At 43.5% G+C, this 21069-nt stretch overlaps 1 protein-coding gene across 2 annotated transcripts; it reads right to left on the reverse strand.

Moving 5' to 3' along the window:
• Window positions 1-13134: 13134 nt before the first annotated feature.
• Window positions 13135-17993, reverse strand: LOC147999266 (uncharacterized). Of its 2 annotated transcripts, none has more exons than XM_087596499.1 (5): window positions 17837-17993; window positions 16653-16812; window positions 15293-15435; window positions 14484-14664; window positions 13135-13763 (listed from the first exon to the last, which is right to left on the reverse strand). In XM_087596499.1, the coding sequence occupies exons 1-3, from the start codon at window positions 17961-17963 to the stop codon at window positions 15315-15317; spliced, it is 408 nt and encodes a 135-aa protein (XP_087452625.1). In that variant the 5' UTR covers window positions 17964-17993; the 3' UTR covers window positions 13135-13763; window positions 14484-14664; window positions 15293-15314. The 2 variants fall into 2 exon arrangements, with proteins under 2 accessions (XP_087452625.1, XP_087452626.1); XM_087596500.1 differs by having other exon boundaries at window positions 13143-13533.
• Window positions 17994-21069: the final 3076 nt, after the last annotated feature.

Raw genomic sequence — 21069 nt, forward strand, 5'->3', positions numbered from 1 at the left:
TGGGTATGACCATCTGAACATCTTAGTATCACCTACTCAGTATATCTAGCATAATACTGTGCCTATGGCAATCTCAAGTTTCCTTGAGTTTCGCTGACCCAGCAAGAAGTATGAAGTACTGAGGTCAAACCCCAGTGATCCTTTCAAGGGTTTAGAAGAAAGCCATCAGAGAAACTCCACTTCTTTGTCCTTAGATTAAATCAAGCTGATACAATGTGAACCTGGTGGGCTATTTAACCATGCATCTTTCTGCCATCCCCACCTTTCTGAATTCAGTCCATGTGAACCTGCATGGGGAGAATGCATAGAGTGTATGTACATAGACCACAATGAGGCCTAAACAGGACAACAAGCCTGGAATCCAGTGTCACTGCAAGGAGTTTGGTCTATGCTTAAGAGACCTCCTCAGTGGGTCTCAGTTCTCCCACTACTCTATAGAGACCAAGAGATGTAAGCAGCCAAGTGTTCCCTATGCCTGCTGACACACGCAATAAATGCAGTAAATTTTAATTTTTGTTCAGTTGTTCAGTAACTTACATATTGCTGTGGAAGTGATGGGGTTTAATGATCAGCATTGCATTTAACAATGCATAACCAATCATCCCTCCTAGAATGACTGTATATAGAGAAAGAAAATTTATTAGAATGGTGTATAGGCTGTGGTACAGCTAATTCAACAAGGAATGGAAGGTCCAAATTGCAGTAGTTGCCCCTGTTGAAGCCAATCCCCCTAGCATAGCTGTAGCCATTTTGTTCCATGCCTGCCAGATAGTTCATATTCTTGCTGTACTATGTCTGTCTGTCATGATTGTCTGAAAATAATTTAACTCAGAGCAGGGTCAGGAATGATCACATAACTTGTGTATGTTTTTTTTTATTGGTTATTTTGTTTATTTGCATTTCAAATGTTAACCCCCTTTCCAGTTTCCCCTACAATAACCCTGCATTCCACCCCCTTCCCCAGCCTCCTCGAGGGTGCTCCCCCACCCACCCATTCCGGAACCACTGGAAGGAAGTTCTTTATGTTGTGAGGTTTCTTAATCTTAAATTTCATAATTATAAGCTTCATGTAGGACCAATAAAATTAAAGGTCAATATGAGGGCTGCAGTGATGGCTCCATGGTTAAGAGCACTGACTGCTCTTCCGGAGGTCCTGAGTTCAAATCCCAGCAACCACGTGGTGGCTCACAACCATCTGTAATGAGACCTGATGCCCTCTTCTGGTGTGTCTGCAGACAGCTACAGTGTACTTATATATAAATAAATAAATCTTTAAACAGATAAAAAGTCAGTATGAACCTTTGTTGTCTAAAATGGCTTGAGTCAGGGCTGACAACCAGACAGCCCTTCCAGCACCTGCCTATGACCTCACAGTTTTAGTCTTTATAAACTGACATAGAAAAATGTCCAGGGTCGTAGCCTGACAAATTCTCAGCTATGTCTCTGATGATCAGTCTTAGGGTGGGCATTCAATAAACCATCCCTGTCTAAGTGAGGTCAGAGTTTGTGTGGTTTATGGGGCAACCCCTGGACTCCAACGGTTTTGTCCATAAGGCTGGATATTTAAGCTGGTCTTCAGTACATGCAGTAATCCTGAAGAAGTAGGCGAATTAATAAAGCAAACTTCCTTCTTCCATGTCCTTGATATGAGCCAGCAGAAGGTGTGGTCTAAACAACAACCAATGGATTGGGTAAAGATCTTTACCAATCCTACAACAGATAGAGGGCTTATATCCAAAATATACAAAGAACTCAAGAAGTTAGACCTCACGGAGACAAATAACACTATTTAAAAAATGGGGCTCAGAGCTAAACAAAGAATTCACAGCTGAGGAATGCCGAATGGCTGAGAAACACCGAAAGAAATGTTCAACATCTTTAGACACAAGGGAAATGCAAATCAAAACAACCCTGAGATTTCACCTCACACCAGTCAGAATGGCTAAGATCAAAAACTAAGGTGACAGCAAATGCTGGCAAGGATGTGGAGAAAGAGGAACACTCCTCCATTGTTGGTGGGATTGCAGACTGGTACAACCATTCTGGAAATCAGTCTGGAGATTCCTCAGAAAATTGGACATTGAACTACCTGAGGATCCAGCTATACCTCTCTTGGGCATATAACCAAAAGATGCCCCAACATATAACAAAGACACATGCTCCACTATGTTCATAGCAGCCTTATTTATAATAGCTAGAAGCTGGAAAGAACCCAGATGCCCTTCAACAGAGGAATGGATACAGAAAATGTGGTACATCTACACAATGGAATATTACTCAGCTATCAAAAACAATGACTTTATGAAATTCATAGGCAAATGGATGGAACTGGAAAATATCATCCTGAGTGAGGTAACCCAATCACAGAAAAGCACACATGGTATGCACTCATTGATAAGTGGATATTAGCACAAATGCTTGAATTACCCCAGATGCACAGAACACATGAAAATCAAGAAGGATGACCAAAATGGAATGCTTTACTCCTTCTTTAAAAGGGGAACAAGAATACCCTTGGCAGGGAATAGGGAGGCAAAGTTTAGAACAGAGGCAGAAGGAACACCCATTCAGAGCCTGCCCCACATGTGGCCCATACCTATACAGATATTAGATAAGATGGATGAAGCAAAGAAGTGCAAGCCGACAGGAACTGGATGTAGATCTCTCCTGAGAGACACAGCCAGAATACGGCAAATATGTAGCTGAATGCCATCATTAAACCACTGATCTGAGAACCGGGCCCCCGTTGAAGTAATCAGAGAAAGGACTGGAAGAGCTTGAAGGGGGTTAAGACCCCATACGAACAACAATTCCAACCAACCAGAGCTTCCAGGGACTAAGCCACTACCCAAAGACTATACATGGACTGACCCTGGACTCCAAGTTCATACGTACCAATGAATAGCCTAGTAAGAGCACCAGTGGAAGGGGAAACCCTTGGTCCTGCCAAGACTGAACCCCCAGTGAACATGATTGTTGGGGGGAGGGCGGTAATGGGGGAAGGATGGGGAGGGGAACACACAAATAGAAGGGGAGGGGAAAGGGTTGAGGGATGTTGGCCTGGAAATCGGGAAGGGGAATAACAATCGAAATGTAAATAAGAAATACTCAAGTTAATAAAGATGAAAAAAATAAAAAGAAAAAAGAAGGTGTGGTCCACATTAGAGGTGGGCCTTTCCATCTCAAAAGATCTGAATTAAAGATTTATCTTCTGATCTCCAAGATTTGGATTACAAGTAGGTCTTCTTGCTTCAGAAAATTTAATTAAGAAAAAAAATACAATGGTGCTTATGCCTTTAGCCTCAGCATCCAGGAGGTAGAGGCAGGTGGATCTCTGAGTTCAAGGCCAGCCTGGTCTACAAAATGAATTCCAGGACAGCCAGAGCTACACAGGGAAACCCTGTCTCAAAAAAAAACAAAGAAGAGGAGGAGGACCAAGAGGAGGGGGTTGAAGAGAGGAAAACAGAAAGAAGGAAGGAGAGAGAGTAAGAGAGAGAGAGACAGAGAGAGAGAGAGACAGAGAGAGAGAGAGAGAGAGAGAGAGAGAGAGAGAAAGATCTCCCCCTTGGGCATCAAGCCATTTGGCATTATTTAATTCCAGGTACACTCAAGTTGACAGCCAAGAACAGCAATCACATTACCCGTGGTTGTGATCTCACCCTGGTAGGCTCCTGAGTAGGAGGCTGAAGCAGGAGAATTGCCATAAGTCTGATGCCAGCATGAACTACACACATGTTCCAAGCCAAGCCAATCTTGGCTACAATTTGAGATTCTGTCTGAAAAATATGAAAGAGAAAGAAAACATAATTTCCTAGAGCAGTGTTTCTCAACCTTCATATGGCCTCAACCCTTTAGAACAGTTCCTCATGCTGTGGTGACCCCAACTACAAAATTATTTTGTCGCTACTTCACAACTGTAAATTTGCTACTGTAATGAATCTTTATTGTAGTGTAAACTATCTGATAGGAGACCCTGTGTGGGTCACGACCCCCAGGCTGAGGGCCTTTGCCCTAGAGGTGGTCTTGACCTAGTTCATATAGTTCATATTATAATGGGCTCTCTCAGTGTTTGAAGGTCAAGTATATTCACTTGTAACATCAAAACTTAAAAATTCAGTTGACCTGCTGGCTGGTATGGTCTGACATCCCCCAGAATGCCTTTGCCATTTTGTTCCATGTCTGCCAGCCATTTCATATTGTTGCTGTAACACGCCTGCCGTCACTGACGAGGAGAAGGGACTTGGCTCAAGGACATGCTGACCACACACCTTGCTTTGTTCTGAATGTTCTGTATGCGGTTTGCTAATCTTGAGAAATTCTACACCTGAAGGAGTGGTTCCCTGAAGTGGACACAGGTGAAAGGCTAAGGCAGATGTGTGAAGGAACGTTTCACTGAAGCAGACACAGGTAAAAGGATGTTCTGCTAAAGCACGCATGTGAAGGGACACGTGATGAAGGGTTCTGCACTAAGGACACACATGCATTGGTCTGCCTTGCATTCTGTAATTGAGCTTCATTTGTTGGGACTTCATAGAACCACAGCAAAAACCCTTCTGGTGGGCTGTGTAGTTTCTCACTGTTTCCTTGGACTCGGGCTGATGGGCAGAGTGATGTCAGCTGAGACAGACACATGTGCTGACACAGGACACACGCTAAGGCCAGGCCCATGGAGGACACGGATATTGAGAGGGAGTTTGGATGGAGTTATGCTTGCGTAGCTTATTGGTCTGGGGTCTCTGCTGATCTCTGCTCGCCTGAGAGCTGCTCTTACTACTGTGTAGCATCTTGGCTGCTCTTTGTTCCCCTTGGACAGCCCTCAGGACCAGGCACTCCTCTCCCTTAACCATGGCTGCTGTCCTCTTCCTCTCTCCTCTTCATCACACATGTTCTTCCTTTATTCTCTGGCAGCTTCTTCTTCCTTCTTCCCTCCTCATGATCCTCTCTAGCAAAGCCCTCAAAGCTCACCTCCCCCATCTCTCTGCTGTGCTGCTGTTGGCTGTTGGCTTCTTTATAATCACAGTTAACTGGGAGCAGGGTCAGTTATTTGGGGTTAACCAGTCTTGAGTTCTACAAATTAGCATTAAAATACAAGCAGCATTAGGCCAATACACTACAGGGATTTTTGTTTGTTTGTTTGGTTGGTTTGGTTTAATTTTTATTTACCTTTTTACTTGTTATTTTGTTTTTGGCTATTTATTATTAATCGGTTATTTTATTTATTTACATTTCAAATATTGTCCTACTTTCCACACTCCCCTCATCATACCTTACATTCCATTTCTGCTCAGCTTTGCCTATGTGACAGTGCTCCTGCACCCACACATATCCATCCCCACCTCACTCCTCTAGGATCTGTGTTTGGTGGGGCAATAGGCCTCACCTTTAACCATAGAGCATCCTTGCATACACTTTGGCTGGCAGTTTGGCCCCTAGGAGCTTGGGGATTAGGGAAAGACGATCTGATCAGATATTAAAGCCAATGATTGCTGCATTTTCTTCTTTTTCTGGTTGTAGGTGAAATTATGTTTGTGTGCTTCTCTTTTTTGAAATTATTGAGAGATGATTAATTTCTTGGTTTTTCTTGGTTATAGTTTAGCTCATTGTCTTGGAGTTTTCCTCCTATTATCCTCTGTTGTGCTTTCTTAGAGAAAAGTATTGTTTATATTTGGTTTTGTAGGGTTGGGTATTTAGCTGAGTGGTAGAACGCTTGCCTGGCAAGCTCAAGGCCCTTGGCTCGGTCCTCCGCTCCGGAAAAAAAATTATTCATTAAATTTGGTTTTGACAAGAAATATCTTGGTTTCTCCATTTATGGTGGTTGAGGATTATGCTGGATATAGGAGCCTGCGTCTGCATTACATCTGCCCAAGATTTTCTGACCTTTAGAGTCTCTGTTGTGAAGTCTGGTGTAATTCAGATACGTCTGAATTTTTTTGTTACTGGATATTTATACTGAAAGAACCCCAAATTTGGGGAGACTCTTGCTCCAGTCTCGGGATGGCGTGCCCCAGGAAACACGAGTAGCCGATCTTGATGTAACAACAAGAGGTAGCTTTATTAAAGAGATCTCGGGCCGACATGTATCTCATGGAGCCGACCTTGAGCCTCTAAAGGCAGGGGTTTATATAGGGAAAGCCAGGGGATTTCGCGTGGTTACACATGATTGGCTGATTCAAATGGTGCACAGTTACTTTTGTCGCGGAGTTACATCAGCAGAGAATACGTGTAATCTAGCATCTCAGCAATGTGTGTAGGGTGACTCATCTCACTCAGCAGGGGGTGGACTAATCCTCAGGGAGTGAAGGAAGGGGAAAGGGTGGCTTCAGATGGCCAGTGTCCTTGGGGGCTGATAGCCGGGTCAGTGAACCCTATCTCAAAATCTCTTAGGCATGTCAGGACTTTGTTTGTGACTGACTTTTTGAAATTTAACTCTTCAATACCTTACACCTATTAATGTTCTTTCTTTGATCTGTGCATTTAGTGTTTTAATTATTGTGTGAATGCAGGAATTCTTTCTGGTATAATTAATTTGATGTTCTGTAAGCTTGTTGTACCTTTATGGTCTTTTCTTTCTTTACCTTATGGAAGTTTTCTGCTATGATTTGTTGAAGGTGTTTACTGGACCTATGAACTAGAAATCTTAATTCTCTTCACTATCTATTATCCTTAGGTTTCAACATTTAATTGTGTCCTGAAATTCATTGATGTTTAGATTCAATGAACCATACATGTTTATCTGAGATGGGTGTTTATGCTTTGTGGGTGACCTCCTTTACCCCAACTGTTCTATTTAGTAGCACGTTGGATAATGAGACATGGTCAGCAATGGTGACCTCTTCCCATAAACTATATGAAAATAGGGAGGGGAATTGATGTGTGTCAAGTATCAGTAGTCTCCTGGGTGGTTTTGATTCCCAGTTGGCCACATGCAACAGTTTCAAAAGCCCAGGTTTGATGTTCCTTGGGATTCCCATGATGATGTACTCAGATATGACAGAAAAAGACCAGAATACACATGTGAGAACTTGATTTCTATAATAGAGAGAACATTACTAAGTTATGTTACAAAATATTAGATCACACGGTGATCTCTATGAATGTATTATTTAGTGAAAAACTAGTGTGTGGTATAGCATTGCCATGGCACAGACATTTAAAGAAAAAGTTGTTTGTTTACTGCAAACATGGACTTTATTACCATATGACTCACCTACTACACACCTTCATTGCAAAGGTAAAACGTGCACTTAGGTCCAGAGGAGATCAAGGCATATCTTGAAAGGCAATGAAGATGACTAATGCAATGGAAAGTCTTTGAATTGAAGGATTTTTAAGAAAGTGTGCAGAGGGAACAAGAATGCTCTTCTTCTGAGAGGTCAGTGAATTAGGAAGGATAGTTGGGAGCTTTACTTGACTTCAGCATCTGATTCCTGAGACTTCATTGGTAAACTTAATGTCTGGAATTTTGTGTTGTAAAACAACACATTGGCTCTGCAGCTTTTGGGAAGGCCCATGGACAGAGAGATCACACCCGCTGGGAACCATTTGTGTGGCCATCACATTTTGGAAAGACACTTGAGAAGTCCTCAAGGAGAAAATAATGAAAAACTAAATGTCTTCACAGGAATTACCTCAATTCTGACTATGATTTTTTCATATTAGTAATTTATACTTGATTCTTTTTTTTTTAATTTAAAACAAGAGCCTTCGGTTTTAATCTGTGGTGGTCGTAGAGTCACAAAATGCTTACAATACCTGTATGGCACCGGTGTCATCTCCATCTCCGTCCTGCAGATAGGAGAGACACCACAAAGTTCTTCTCAAAGCAGTTTATTCAGGAACCTTTCTTTCTGCATGCAAGCAGCAGTCTCCTACCCCCAAGGACACTCCCTACAAAAAAACCAGTAACCACGCCCCATCAGTGCAGTCTACATAGTCTCAGTTCATAGGTCCACGCCAAATGGCCTGATCTTGTGTCATGGTGCGCCTGCGCAGTTCTCACGATGGGCGTGGCTTACTTTTGGATGTATGAGGAAGTCAGGTGCTAGTCATAAGACTTGGCAGCAGTCCCGGGCGCCATCTTGGGATTGCCGCCACACCTGCTCCCCACAACCCGGGATCTAACACTATGGGGTTAGAGATTCTTCTTTTAAATGCATCACCATGGACAACTTCCATTTAACCAGCAGGTGTCCATGCCAGGCAGACACTGAGCAGGTTGTATGTTCTGTTAATCTCCACAACAACCCAATTCAGCAGAAACACCCCCATTTTACAGGTGAAGAAACCACAGCTCAAAGCAAATGAGTGTCAGGGTCCCATCAGTCTCACTGGCTGTCACTCAGACCCACATCCTTCTCTGTAAAGGGAAGCCATGGGCCTGATGTGGCTGTGCAAGCTGACTCTGCTGAGATGATCAATGCTATTCTTGACCCTGGGAGAATTTAAGACAAGGTGACCCACAGACTCCTGTGATAGATTCTATCTCTGGGTTCTAGGGTGGGACACAGTATCACTTGCATGGGTCTCTACTCATCTGAGGAGTCTGTTCCCATCTGTCAGCTTCTATGGCAGTGGTTCAAATCCCTCCTAATGATGTAACCCTTTAATACAGATCTTCATGCTGTGGTCACCCCCACCATAAAATTATTTCATTGCGACTTTGTAACTAATATTGCTGTTCTTGTAAGTCATAATATGCAACTTATCTGATAGGCAAAGTATCAGAAAAAAAGGGCCTGGGAAGGGGTCTCGACCCACAGGTTGAGAAACATTGCTCTGTGAAATACTTTTTTTTTTTTTTTTTTATTAACTTGAGTATTTTTTATATACATTTCGAGTGTTATTCCCTTTCCCGGTTTCCGGGCAAACACCCCCCTCCCCCCTCCCCTTCCTTATGGGTGTTCCCCTCCCAACCCTCCCCCCATTGCCGCCCTCCCCCCAACAGTCTAGTTCACTGGGGGTTCAGTCTTAGCAGGACCCAGGGCTTCCCCTTCCACTGGTGCTCTTACTAGGATATTCATTGCTACCTATGGGGTCAGAGTCCAGGGTCAGTCCATGTATAGTCTTTAGGTAGTGGCTTAGTCCCTGGAAGCTCTGGTTGCTTGGCATTGTTGTACTTTTGGGGTCTCGAGCCCCTTCAAGCTCTTCCAGTTCTTTCTCTGATTCCTTCAATAGGGGACCTATAGTGGTTTGCTGCTGGCATTCGCCTCTGTATTTGCTGTATTCTGGCTGTGTCTCTCAGGAGCGATCTACATCCGGCTCCTGTCGGTCTGCACTTCTTTGCTTCATCCATCTTGTCTAATTGGGTGGCTGTATATGTATGGGCCACATGTGGGGCAGGCTCTGAATGGGTGTTCCTTCAGTCTCTGTTTTAATCTTTGCCTCTCCCTTCCCTGCCAAGGGTATTCTTTTTCCTCATTTAAAGAAGGAGTGAAGCATTCACATTTTGATCATCCGTCTTGAGTTTCGTTTGTTCTAGGGATCTAGGGTAATTCAAGCATTTGGGCTAATAGCCACTTATCAATGAGTGCATACCATGTATATCTTTCTGTGATTGGGTTAGCTCACTCAGGATGATATTTTCCAGTTCCAACCATTTGCCTACGAATTTCATAAACTCGTTGTTTTTGATAGCTGAGTAATATTCCATTGTGTAGATGTACCACATTTTCTGTATCCATTCCTCTGTTGAAGGGCATCTGTGAAATACTTTTAAAGTAAGGCCTTCTTCTCAGGAGAACCCGGAACAGTTGTCAGACCAGAGATGCCCTGAACTAATTACATGTTTTAGCAGGCCTTAAGGACAACAGAGATTCCTGGCTAAAGGCACAATCTGAAATCACTGTCCCCAGGACATTTCTTGCCTCAGGTTTTCCCCATAACAATGTGAGTCTGCTTGAACATGTCTGTCCAGGAAGCCAGTCCCTGTAGACTGTTATACAGACAGAATGCTAAAGTTAAGAATGGTTTCCCTCTGACGGCCCATAGTCACTTCTCTAGAAGTAAGTTCAAGTACCCTGTGTGTAAAGTCACATAGTGTGTGAGACTTGAAATGTCATCCGTTTGAGTTGACAAAAAACAATTCTGACTTCAGATTTACAGCTGACCAACAGTTATTTTCAGGAGAACACAGAGGGTGGCCAGGCCTGCAGAGTCAGATCCCCTCCCTGCTTGGGACAATCCCACCCACAGTAGACTTCTGCTTCTCCTAACAGTGTTATCAGAAAATGTGACCTTAAGGTTCTGAAGTACACAATATGAACAAACCCTAAAGTTGTTAGATGGCCGATATGGGGCTTTTCTCTGCTTTAAGATCATTCTGGCCTCTCCTCTCCCCTGGACTGCATTCTGTTCTCTCTGGTCCGTTGATCTTTAAGTACCTGGGTTCAACTCAAGGCCTGGGTGGGGAAGAGGACCTTTTCTTGTAGGAATGAGCATGGATCAAGAATGTATCCCCACTGTGACTGGGCAACAAAGTACCAGAAAATCTCCTCCAATCACAGAACTGGGTCATGTGGGAGCCACCACTGTTTCAAAGGGACAGCTGGTTGCTTTCTCCTGGAAGAAGCACTTGGGGGTTGACTGTCACTTCTGAACCTTCTGTTCTAAGTCACTTCTCAGAAGGGGCACTTTGCTCTAAGACCTTTGGGGGACTCACCTAGCACTGGGGCTGGAGGATCCTATGGTGTTGCAGCTCTGAGCTGGGAGGGGGAGCTCTCACACTGACTTGAAGAAGCCTGTTTTCACAGCTGATCTATGTCTGAGGAACAGGTGCTTTTAAAGAAGCATGTGAAAGCATCTCCTGCAGGAGAGCCCATTCTGCAGGGAAAGTCACACAGGACATCCAAAAGTGGATTCCCACCTTCCACAGGGTGGGTGAACCAGGGAGGGCGCTGGATGGTCAGAGAGTTTGAGAAAAGCCTGGATTTTCTGAAAGACTTCCAGCACTTTACATCCCACCACTATCCCAGGCTCACATGTGAGGCTCAGCAACGAGCGCCACCTGCTGGGGTCCCTGAAAACTAAACTTGGAGTGGAGAACTGTGGAATACACCTCTGGGTAGGGGGAGATGCACGACTCCAGGGCCAGGCCTGGGGTCTGTCCCTTTGGGTCTCCTTGCTTCCCAGAGGCTCTGAGTGCAGGGCCAGAGAGCCCAAATCTCAAATTCTTTGGCCTAAGTAGTGAGAGTCAACAGGGCAGGGCAAGGCAGGGCAGGGATGGGCAAAGGAGGGCCAGGCACAGGAAAGCCAAGCCCAGCCAGCCAGTGGATAGGCTCTGGGCATGAGGGACTGGGGACAGCAGGACCGACCCTCACTCTCCAGGCTGGGCATGGCACCCCAGCAGGGATGTGGAGAGTCCTGGAACCGACAGCCCCTTGTCCTCTGGCTGCATCTGACAGTGCATGGAGGGCTTGAATTCAGAGAGGCTCCTGGGATCCCCCGATTTCCTAATCACATTGTGCTCACAAGAACACTATTAATCTTCTACAAAATTACAGAGCAGGCTGTATGAAGACTCTCAGCTGACAATGTGGACATAAATTATGAGTATGTGTAGCAAGACCCAGGTCACTTCCAGGTTCTTAGATAGTAACTGAGAACCTCAAACACGGTAGTGATGTGATAGTGTGGTGTTAATCTAGTGACAACTAGTTTCTATTGTGACACAGATGACTCTTTTTGTGTCATGGTTAGCTTATAATGAGTAGAAGACCTAAGCTTGAGAATAACCAAAGACTACATTAGTTCTCTAGGTGCTGAGCTTTTAAAAGCCCTGGGGTGACAGCAACTGTTTGTGGACATTCTGGATTATTCCTTCTGTACTTTAACTCTCTGAGTCACCTCCACTCTCAGTAAGTTAGTTCAATTCCATAAATTGGAAATCAGTCACCTGGAAGAAATACTTTCTTAATGTGATCTGAGATTGGCCGTGGAAAAAGGGTAGCTTGAACTGTCCCACCTAGGTTCTGGGCTTGCACAGGCCTGCTCTCCAAAAGAAACCTGTGGTCACAGCTGTAGGCTGCATTCACTATGGATGCCCTTGAGGTTCCTCCCTAAACTGCTTAGATAAAGATAAGTTTCTTGCTAACAATCAAAAGAATTCATTATGCCAAGCTGGCCTAAAGGAAGTTAGTTTCTATTCTGTATTTTATCAGATGTGAATAATATACATGGTCCTCATTGGTAATAGGTGAAAGATCTGCTCTAATATGGAAACTAAGTGGTGCTGGAGGATGATCCTGACCAACAATGAGCAGTGGGAACACCAGAGCCCTGTACGGATGTCTGGCAACCTAACACGTTGAGCACGCACGGCTCAGTAAGTTCCCTGTGAACACACATCTCCTGAGATCTATTTAATTGGAGGTGATCCTGTCCACCTAATACAGCACATGCCCTGGAAAGACAAAAGCCACCTGAAGAAGCTGTGGTGACGACTCAGAGGTTAGAGCATCGGCTGTTCTCTCAGAGGAACCACGTGGTCCCTAACAATAATATACAACGGGGAATGGGATTCCTTCCTTTGGACTATGAGGGAAATTCACCCAGGACAGGCCACAGACAGACTGTAGAAAAAAAGACCCATTGACATAAATGATAAAAGTAAGTCTAATCTACATCAATAAAAACACAGCATACTTCTGGTCAAGGACAAGACCATCTGTCAAAACCTGTTTCCCAGCATGACATTGAAGGTCATAATCTCTGGGGTAAATATCGATGCTGTATTGCAAGAAAAGCTGAAGCACATGGTTCTCCATTAGGATGACTTCTGTATTCCTTTGAGAATGTTGTCAATTTTTCTGTAGCTGTACAGCAATGAGTGTATATTACTCAATATGTGGGGCACAGGGTCAACAATGAATGTGAGATGCAGACTGTTATATGTTAAGGTGAGCAGAACACATGACAGTATGGGTAAAGTATGGCAGGGATTACATAGTAAAGTGTGCATCTGAGAGACAGCCACATTATCCACACAGAAGACACTTCACACTGGGTACACCTTGCTGGCTTTGAATTCACTATTTAGCCCAGGCTCCCTGGAACATGCAGAGATCCATCTCCAGCTGTCAGTTCTAAGTCCACAGGAGCAGAAAGAACCCTTGAATAAGAATGATGGTCTTAAGAGTCAAGAGATTAAAATCAATTTTTATTGATAAGAAATACAATTTACAACAAAACAGGATTAAAATGAATTAATATAAATATTTAAAGTATTTTAAAAATGAAAAATAGTAACAAGAGCATATAACTATGAAACAACAAATAGAAAACTTCAATGAAAATCATAACAGAATATTTCTAAACATCATATTCTTTTTTTTTTTTTTTTTGGTTCTTTTTTTCGGAGCTGGGGACCGAACCCAGGGCCTCGCGCTTCCTAGGTAAGCGCTCTACCACTGAGCTAAGTCCCCAGCCCCTAAACATCATATTCTTAACGAACATTTAGAAGCACAGATGTATTGCTGTTTCTCCTCTAGCACACATAATGAAAGGCGGTCCCCCAAGGTGTCTCTTAAGTGGTGATTTCTAAAGAAGAAAGTGAGTAAGACCTCAGTCAGTCAGGCTGGCTTAGTGATATATAAATTTAGGGTCTCTAAGCAATGACAAATTAACTATGAGGAAGAATATTCATCCAAAAAATGTTGTTAATAGTCAGGATGTTTGTCAGCAGGGGACTCCTGAGAAAGCAACTTATTCTTCAGGAAGCTCTCTTACTGGGGTGTGTCCAATTCCAGCTCTCTTGCACTTTCTGAGACCTGGGAGAGGAAGGCAGTTTTTCAGACACTGATTTGGTGGGCAAATGCAAGCCAGCTGTCAGAATGCTGCCTTCTACCACCTCAGTTCTATTGGACAGTCGAGATGGACCTTTTAACTGATATCATTGTTGTTAACTCTGCGGGCAGGGCAAATCTCCAGCAAGCATCACAGTAATGTGGGCTGCCAATCTGGGACCCAGACTTATACCAGTGCAAACCAAGAACAGGGCAATGGGAAGAGACCTCATTGGGTTGCAGGAAGAAAGGAGATGTCCACATGTCACCAAGATAAAAAAAAAAAGTCAATGACAAGGATGAATTCGACATTTGCAATTGGTTCTTATCCCACAACGGTGCTTCCTACCTAGGAGGTCACATGACCACAAAATGTCATTTGTCACAGGACCAAGACCTTGTTCAAAACTCTACATAGCATATCACACAGTCATGCCATAATATGATATGTTATTCATCTGTCACCATTTCTGGACTGCAGCTTCAAAAAGAGAAGCAAAATATACTTGCCAATAGTTCAGTTTCTGAAAAGTGGTTAACTTCCCAGAATACTTGTACATAGACAGAGCAATGAACAATTTCATTACAGGCCATGGTTGGCTCGTTGGGAGTGTAAATTAGAAAGATTGTAGGGGAAAGCAAAGATGTATGAAATTGGAAAATGGTATCAGATATTGTTAAGCTCACACAGCTGCTTATTCCTACCAGATATTGCTGGGGTCTGGCGGTTTCTGGTCTTCTCCTATTCATATTTATCGTTCTTGTTCAATTCAATCAAATATTTCTGTATCAGTGCACAATCAATCTGTACCACCTTGCTCTCCTGCATAGATGTGACGAAGTTCTTCATACATGTGTTCTCCATCAGGAGCGGCTAAGCAGGTTACTGGAAATACATTCTGCATAGTAAGATCTTGCTGCCCCTTTCTCCCATTCCTACTTCCAAGTTCCACTAACAACCCTAAAACCCATATACCCATGAAGACGTAGAATACATCTTGATACATATAAGGCTGCTGCAGAAACAGGAAAGAGCCAATTCAGGGAAGAAGAAAATTTTTATGGCCCAAGCATCAAATAGGGTCCAAATCTCTCAAAAAGAACATGGATCTACAACTATCCATGAAAGCCCAATGCATGGGGACAACATCAATTAGTACTGGGCCAACACCCTCAAAGGAGGTCAGTAGAACCAAGAGAAGGTCATTCTAACCATGTGGTCCACGCACTGAGTTTTGTAAAACCTGGTATGACACCGTAGGCCCAGGTCAGCCTAATAACCTTCTTCTGACTTCAATCAGTGCTGTTCTATCTAGAGCCTTCTGAAGATGCCTAGACAATCCTGGGATGAGTAACACTATTTTGTGGAACTGAAAACTGAGTCCTAATGACCCTGGCACACTGATGTGTAAACAGCACAAGAGATAGAATCACAGCTGAAGACCATCCAATCCAGAACAAAGAAATCAGAAATGGCCATTCCACAGGTGATAGCCTTTCTGACCAGGACTTACCTAGAGAAGGTAATCTCCTTCTTCAGCTGTGGCTATTCTCATGGATCTCAGTGTTTTCCATCTCTAAGTTGTGCAGAATTGACATGACCACCTCCTCCATTCTCTCCAGGTCTTCATAATATGGATTTGGCCTGAAGTGGGGTCTGGCCCCAAATGATAGAATACAGCAAACATCAGCATTTAGGAATATATGAACTTAGGGTGGGTCCTGTACTACCCCAGCCCTGGAAGGACACCTTCTGAATTCTATATATTGGGATCTTCTTCAGCTTCAGAAACTTGTTATTCTGGGGCCAGGACACCGGAAGCTCAGCATCCAGATGGAGGGTTCCCTGGCTCCCTTTGTTCAATACAGAAGACTGGACCTGGAGTCAAGACAGTTATGTTATCAAAAGCCTCAGCCACAGCTCTTCCGGGTACTCCCCTACACACCCAGAAAATGTGATTTGATTTTTCCTGTTTTGACAACAGGAATTATTCATTCTGAATAACTAATAGTGTAGAGACAGGCATTACACATAATTATGGAGTTGAGATCACATCTGGCCACAAAATAATAATCTGCCCAATGGTTTCAACTATACAGACAAATGTGACCACACAGTCAAAGAATTGTGCTGTTGACAATGGGGCTCCCAGAACAAAGCACTCACATCTCCACGAAAGTGTAGCATGGGTAAATACTCAGGCCAAGACATAGACCCCTAGACTCAAATTTGGAGGGAAATATAAACATATAAATGTTATACATATGCATTTGAATGTGTGCACATGCACATACACAGACTGAGACACAGCCACAAATAAAGAGAAATGTAAACAGAGAAAGAGAAATATGGAAACAGAGAGCACTGTGAGAACCAGGAGAAATGCATGCACCATTGCTGTCTCAGAGGGCAAGACACACAGACAATAACAAACAGGCCTGAGCCTGAGACCTTCTAGTCAAGCATTGAGATGAACCCCCTCAGGCTGCTGCCTGGATCTTCCAGCACTCAGTCCCCTGCCTAGCAAGTACAGAGACTCACCATAAACTCACTGCAATTACAATCTTGCAAAGCCACCAGCTGTCCAGGGCTTTGCAAATGCACACTGGGAACTCACTCTCCCTGACTTTATCCCTGAATTCTTCATTCAGACCACAAGTTCTGCTTTTCAATAAATGGAAGCAGATGAGTCCATTTTCCATCTGGCTCCTCAGGAAGGGTCAGGTTCTGAATCTCCTCTATATGGGAGGTGAGGTTTAAAAAGGGGTCATTACAGAGACACAGCTTTCTAGAACCCAAAACCTTAAAAGGATAAGATGAAGGAGACATTGAACACCCAGGAATGGAACAAGAGCGTTTGGAGCGATTCATACCTGTTCTTCATGGATCTCTCTGTCACAAACATCAGGCAATCTCTCAGGTCGTTTCGCTCCTCTGTAATGAGCTGCAGCTCTTTAATCCACCTCTTATTTTCCTTCTTGGCCTGCTTCTTGCTTAGCTCAGTTCCAGTGGATGATGTTTCTCTCCCAGCGTCTGTAGGTAGAAGGACACAGTGAACCTGCATGGGGAGAATGTATAGAGTGTACATAGACCACAGTGAGGCCTAAACAGGAGAACAAGCCTGGAACCCAGTGTCACTGCTAGACGATTGGTCGATGCTTAAGAGGCCTCCTCAGGGGATCTCAGTTCTCCCACTACTCTATAGAGACCAAGAGATGTAAGCAGCCAGGTGTTCCCTATGCCGGACATCACGTGCTTACATGTACCACGGAGATGGCTTCTCCAGGATTATTATCAGCTGAACAGGGTACAGCTGGTTCAGGACCCTCACCCCTGTGGTTTCAGAACTCAGATGATAAATTCACCATTCACAAAACTTGAGTGATTGGAGACACTCAGATGTCCTACCTTGATACTCTAGGCCAATATCTTTGGATTTAAAACGCATTTCCAGGGAGGACATGGTCAACAGACTTATCAATTCCCCTGTTTGAAATACCAAACCCCGAAGTGCCAATGGGTTACAGGCTGAATCATTGTCTACACGTTCCAAATAGTTTTGGTATTTTAGAAAAATGTTTGTAACACACAACCTCTAATATATAAAGCTAACGATGACCCTGCAATTAGAAGAAATCAGAGAAGGTCTAAGAACATAAGGTTATTGCCTGGAGCACAATCTCCCCCTGTTCCTACTGTCAGATATCCACTGTATTTAAAGAAGCAATGATAGTGAAATCCATTGCTGCCCTGTCTAAACTCAGAAAAGGTGGACCCTCCATGACTCCTGATGGTGTTTTTATATCAATGTAACATAACAAATGAAGTGAAAAGTAAAGGCCAGAAGTTCACAATATAATAGCATTGGCCTTACCATATCCTCCCAGTGGGGATGGGGAAACTAAAGTTCTGAAATCCTGACTTTCAGGGATTGTGATATTCATGGAAATTCAATTCCTTTTCAGATGCTCCAGTTGTTGTGGCCCATTGCTAGAAAGGTCAGCTTAAGCCTGCAGCACCCCGGTAGGAAGCTCAAAATACACTGCCCAGAACTTACTCCACATTCCCCAGAAGTGCTGTCTTTGTCCATCATTACTTTGAGACGAAAGGCCAGACTCCTTCACTGTAGTCTCTCCACAATCGACGTTCCCCCTCCCACAACGGTTGCGAAGACGGGAAAACATGTCTTAGCTTGTAACCGCCAGACTCAGACTGAGAGAAACTAGGGCACTGGTTGTCACTACAACACTGGTGACATCACAGAGGATGCCAGAACTCTCTAGGAGACAATAGAGTGTCATAGAAGGGACAGCAGATGTCATGGGGAGCAGACTTTGTCTCCCTGCTAATGTTCTCCCTGTACTGAGCATAAGCTGAGGTGCCCTTTCCAGGAGACTTTCCCGGGGCAGAGCCACTGAGCATCTCCTTCTTCCAAAGCCAAATTTTCCTCTAGGCTTGATTATAAAAACCTTAGTAATTCCTATGCATCTAAATGAATGTTTCCTTCCAAATCCTGCCCAAAAATGTCTCATCCTAACTCAAATCGTCCTCATTCACCAATGTTAGCCATTAAAACTTCCTGAGATTTCACACCAGCTTGAATATGCAGTCAAAAGTTCTCCTGTCTCATTATTATGGGTGCTTTAAATCACATCCAGAAATAGACTGCATGGTAGGTTACAACATGGGTGTGTGTTAGGGTACACTCATGAAGTCATGTGCTTAGCAATCGATAATTGCCAAGAAATTCCTTAGGAGAAAGAGTTGATGTCTTTAAAGTGCTAGGCAAAGTGTGGAGACCAGTTGGCAGAGGAAAGTGCAAATTAGAGCCACCAGTGAAGGGAACCTCATTCTGCTTGTGGGGTTCTCCTCTCTGCACCAATGTCGACAAAGGAGCACTGCTCACAAGCCTGAGTAAGATATACCATGAGCTTCTGTCAGAAAAATAAAATAGTCAAGAGATATAGGGGGTGCACATAAACATCTAAAATGAAGCTATAAACATCATTAAGTGGATAGAGCAAGGTCCCAGCACCTGTACACTGGGAAATGTCCACCCCACCAAACACAAAACCATCTATCATAGTAAATAATGAATACTTTATAGAATGCACACATTAACACTGATAGATCACTTCCGTAGTTCAAATTTTGGGGGCAAATTCATATAGCAACTTATATAGCAAAAAATAAGAAAGAAAGAGAAGAGAAAAAGTCAAAACAAAAAGCTCAAGCTTCTCTCTCATATGAGGACTGCAGGAAGTATTATATGGTAGTCAGTTCTGATTAGGCCATTTTAGATAGAACAGTGCATAGTGACCCTTAATGTGATGGGCCCTATATAAAGATTTTTGCAATATTGGAATTTTAACAGACCTCATCCAGAACATACAGAAAAGGCAAGGATGTGATCACCATGTCCTTGCTCTCTATCAGGGTATTATTCTGCATCCTTGATTGTCAGGCATCTAACAGCAACAATCTGAAATAGCTGGTAGACATGGGAAAATGTGGCTAAAACTATAGTTGTGGGTTACACACCTCAACTGTCAAAGGCTAATGCTGTCCTCACAGTCCTTGGAGGCCACTCTTGTAAGCCTATGTATTGGAAAGAGGAAAGAGGTTCATCTGAGCTCAGAGTGAACCTGGCCAGCCAGGGAGAGGGCAACATGTGATACTTGAGATCCTGTCTAAAACCAGCACAGAAACCCACACTTCATTCAAAGCATCATCTACTAATTCTCGATTATCTACCATTCTCTCCCTACCAGCCGTTCAGTTTGGAATGGTAGAAAAAAAAAACTGGAACTGATCTTTCTATTCTAAGGACCTTGATCTCTCTCTTTCCTTACGTCCACATTAAGAGTGCATACAAATGGATACCACCATCTGAACATCTTAGTATTATCTACTCTGTATATGTAGCATAATACTGTGCCTATGACAGTCTCAAGCTTCCTTGAGTGTTGTTGCCCCATCAAGAAGTGTGATGTACTGAGGCCAATCCCCAGGGATCCTTTCAAGGGATTAGAAGAAAGCCATCAGAGATACTCCACTTCTTTGTCCTTAGATTAAATCAAGTTGACACAATATGAACCTGGTGGGCTATTTAACCATGTATCTTTCTTCCAACCCCTCTTTTCTGAGTTCAGTCCATGGCAGAATTCATTCCCCACCACCATAGATATTTCTTTGTATATTTCCACAAGAGCCAGGTTTCTTTCTCTTTTCTTAAGTAGAATTAGTTGTAGTCAATCAACTGCTGCCCTATATGAGAAATGATTAGTATCTTTTGCAACTTACCACACAGTATTTGTGTATACAAGTACATTATTGGAAATCCAGCATTACTGAGGGATTGGAAACCAGCACTGTGGCCTTGCCTTTCTGTGCCTAATCCTGGCTCACAGGCAGCAGGGGGCAGACCTTGAGTTCCTCTTCAGGGACAGAGTGATGTTGAGTGGGCACTGAGCAGGCAGAGAAACACAGCTGAGGCAGTTCCTTTCAGTTATCAAACACATCATCTCCTTCCCATCTTAAGGGCTATTGCTGAGGTCTTGCCCCCATACCTACCTTAATAGCAGCAAATTTGTTACACAGCAGCCAGCTCTTTCCTATTGTTCTGTAATATGCCTCCACATCATGGATGCCAAGAAACAAACTAAGAAAAACAAAAAAATCTGACATTGAACTGTGTGGTGCTGGTAACATACCCTCTTATGTTCTGTATGTTATGAGATTTGTTAATCTTAACAAGTTCCCCAACTATGAGTTTCACGTAGGACCCATTAGAATCCAAGAAAATAAGAACCCTGAGTCAGGGCCATAGACAGCAGCATTTCCAGCACTTGTGCATGAGCCCATGTGGATCTTGCAATGAGCTGGGCCATAGCAATGTCCAGTACACAGTTGTGAGCTGTTGCTCTGGTTGAACTGTATTGGTGTGTGCATTCAATGAACTACACCTATTTAAATGAATTCAGTGTTGGTGTGGTTTGAATCCAGAACCCTTGACACCAAATCTTCCCTTCAGCAGCATTTAGGAGAAGAAGCTAAGGTCAGGAGAGGTGACATCTTGCCATAAGTTATGTGACAAGAGGGATGGTGAATGATCCCTTGTGATAAGAATCAAGGTTTCCTCTGTGGTACTTAGGTCTATACTGGCCCTGTGCAACAGCTTCAAGAACCCATTTCTGATTTCCCTTGGGATTCCCTTGATGATGCACTCAGACAGGATTGGAAACAACCAAAATGGTAGTCAGACTTGATTTAAAAAGTGTAGGGAACACT

Source organism: Rattus norvegicus, chromosome 19 (assembly GCF_021556685.1).
Source record: "Rattus norvegicus strain SHRSP/BbbUtx chromosome 19, alternate assembly SHRSP_T2T, whole genome shotgun sequence".
NCBI lineage: Eukaryota > Metazoa > Chordata > Mammalia > Rodentia > Muridae > Rattus > Rattus norvegicus.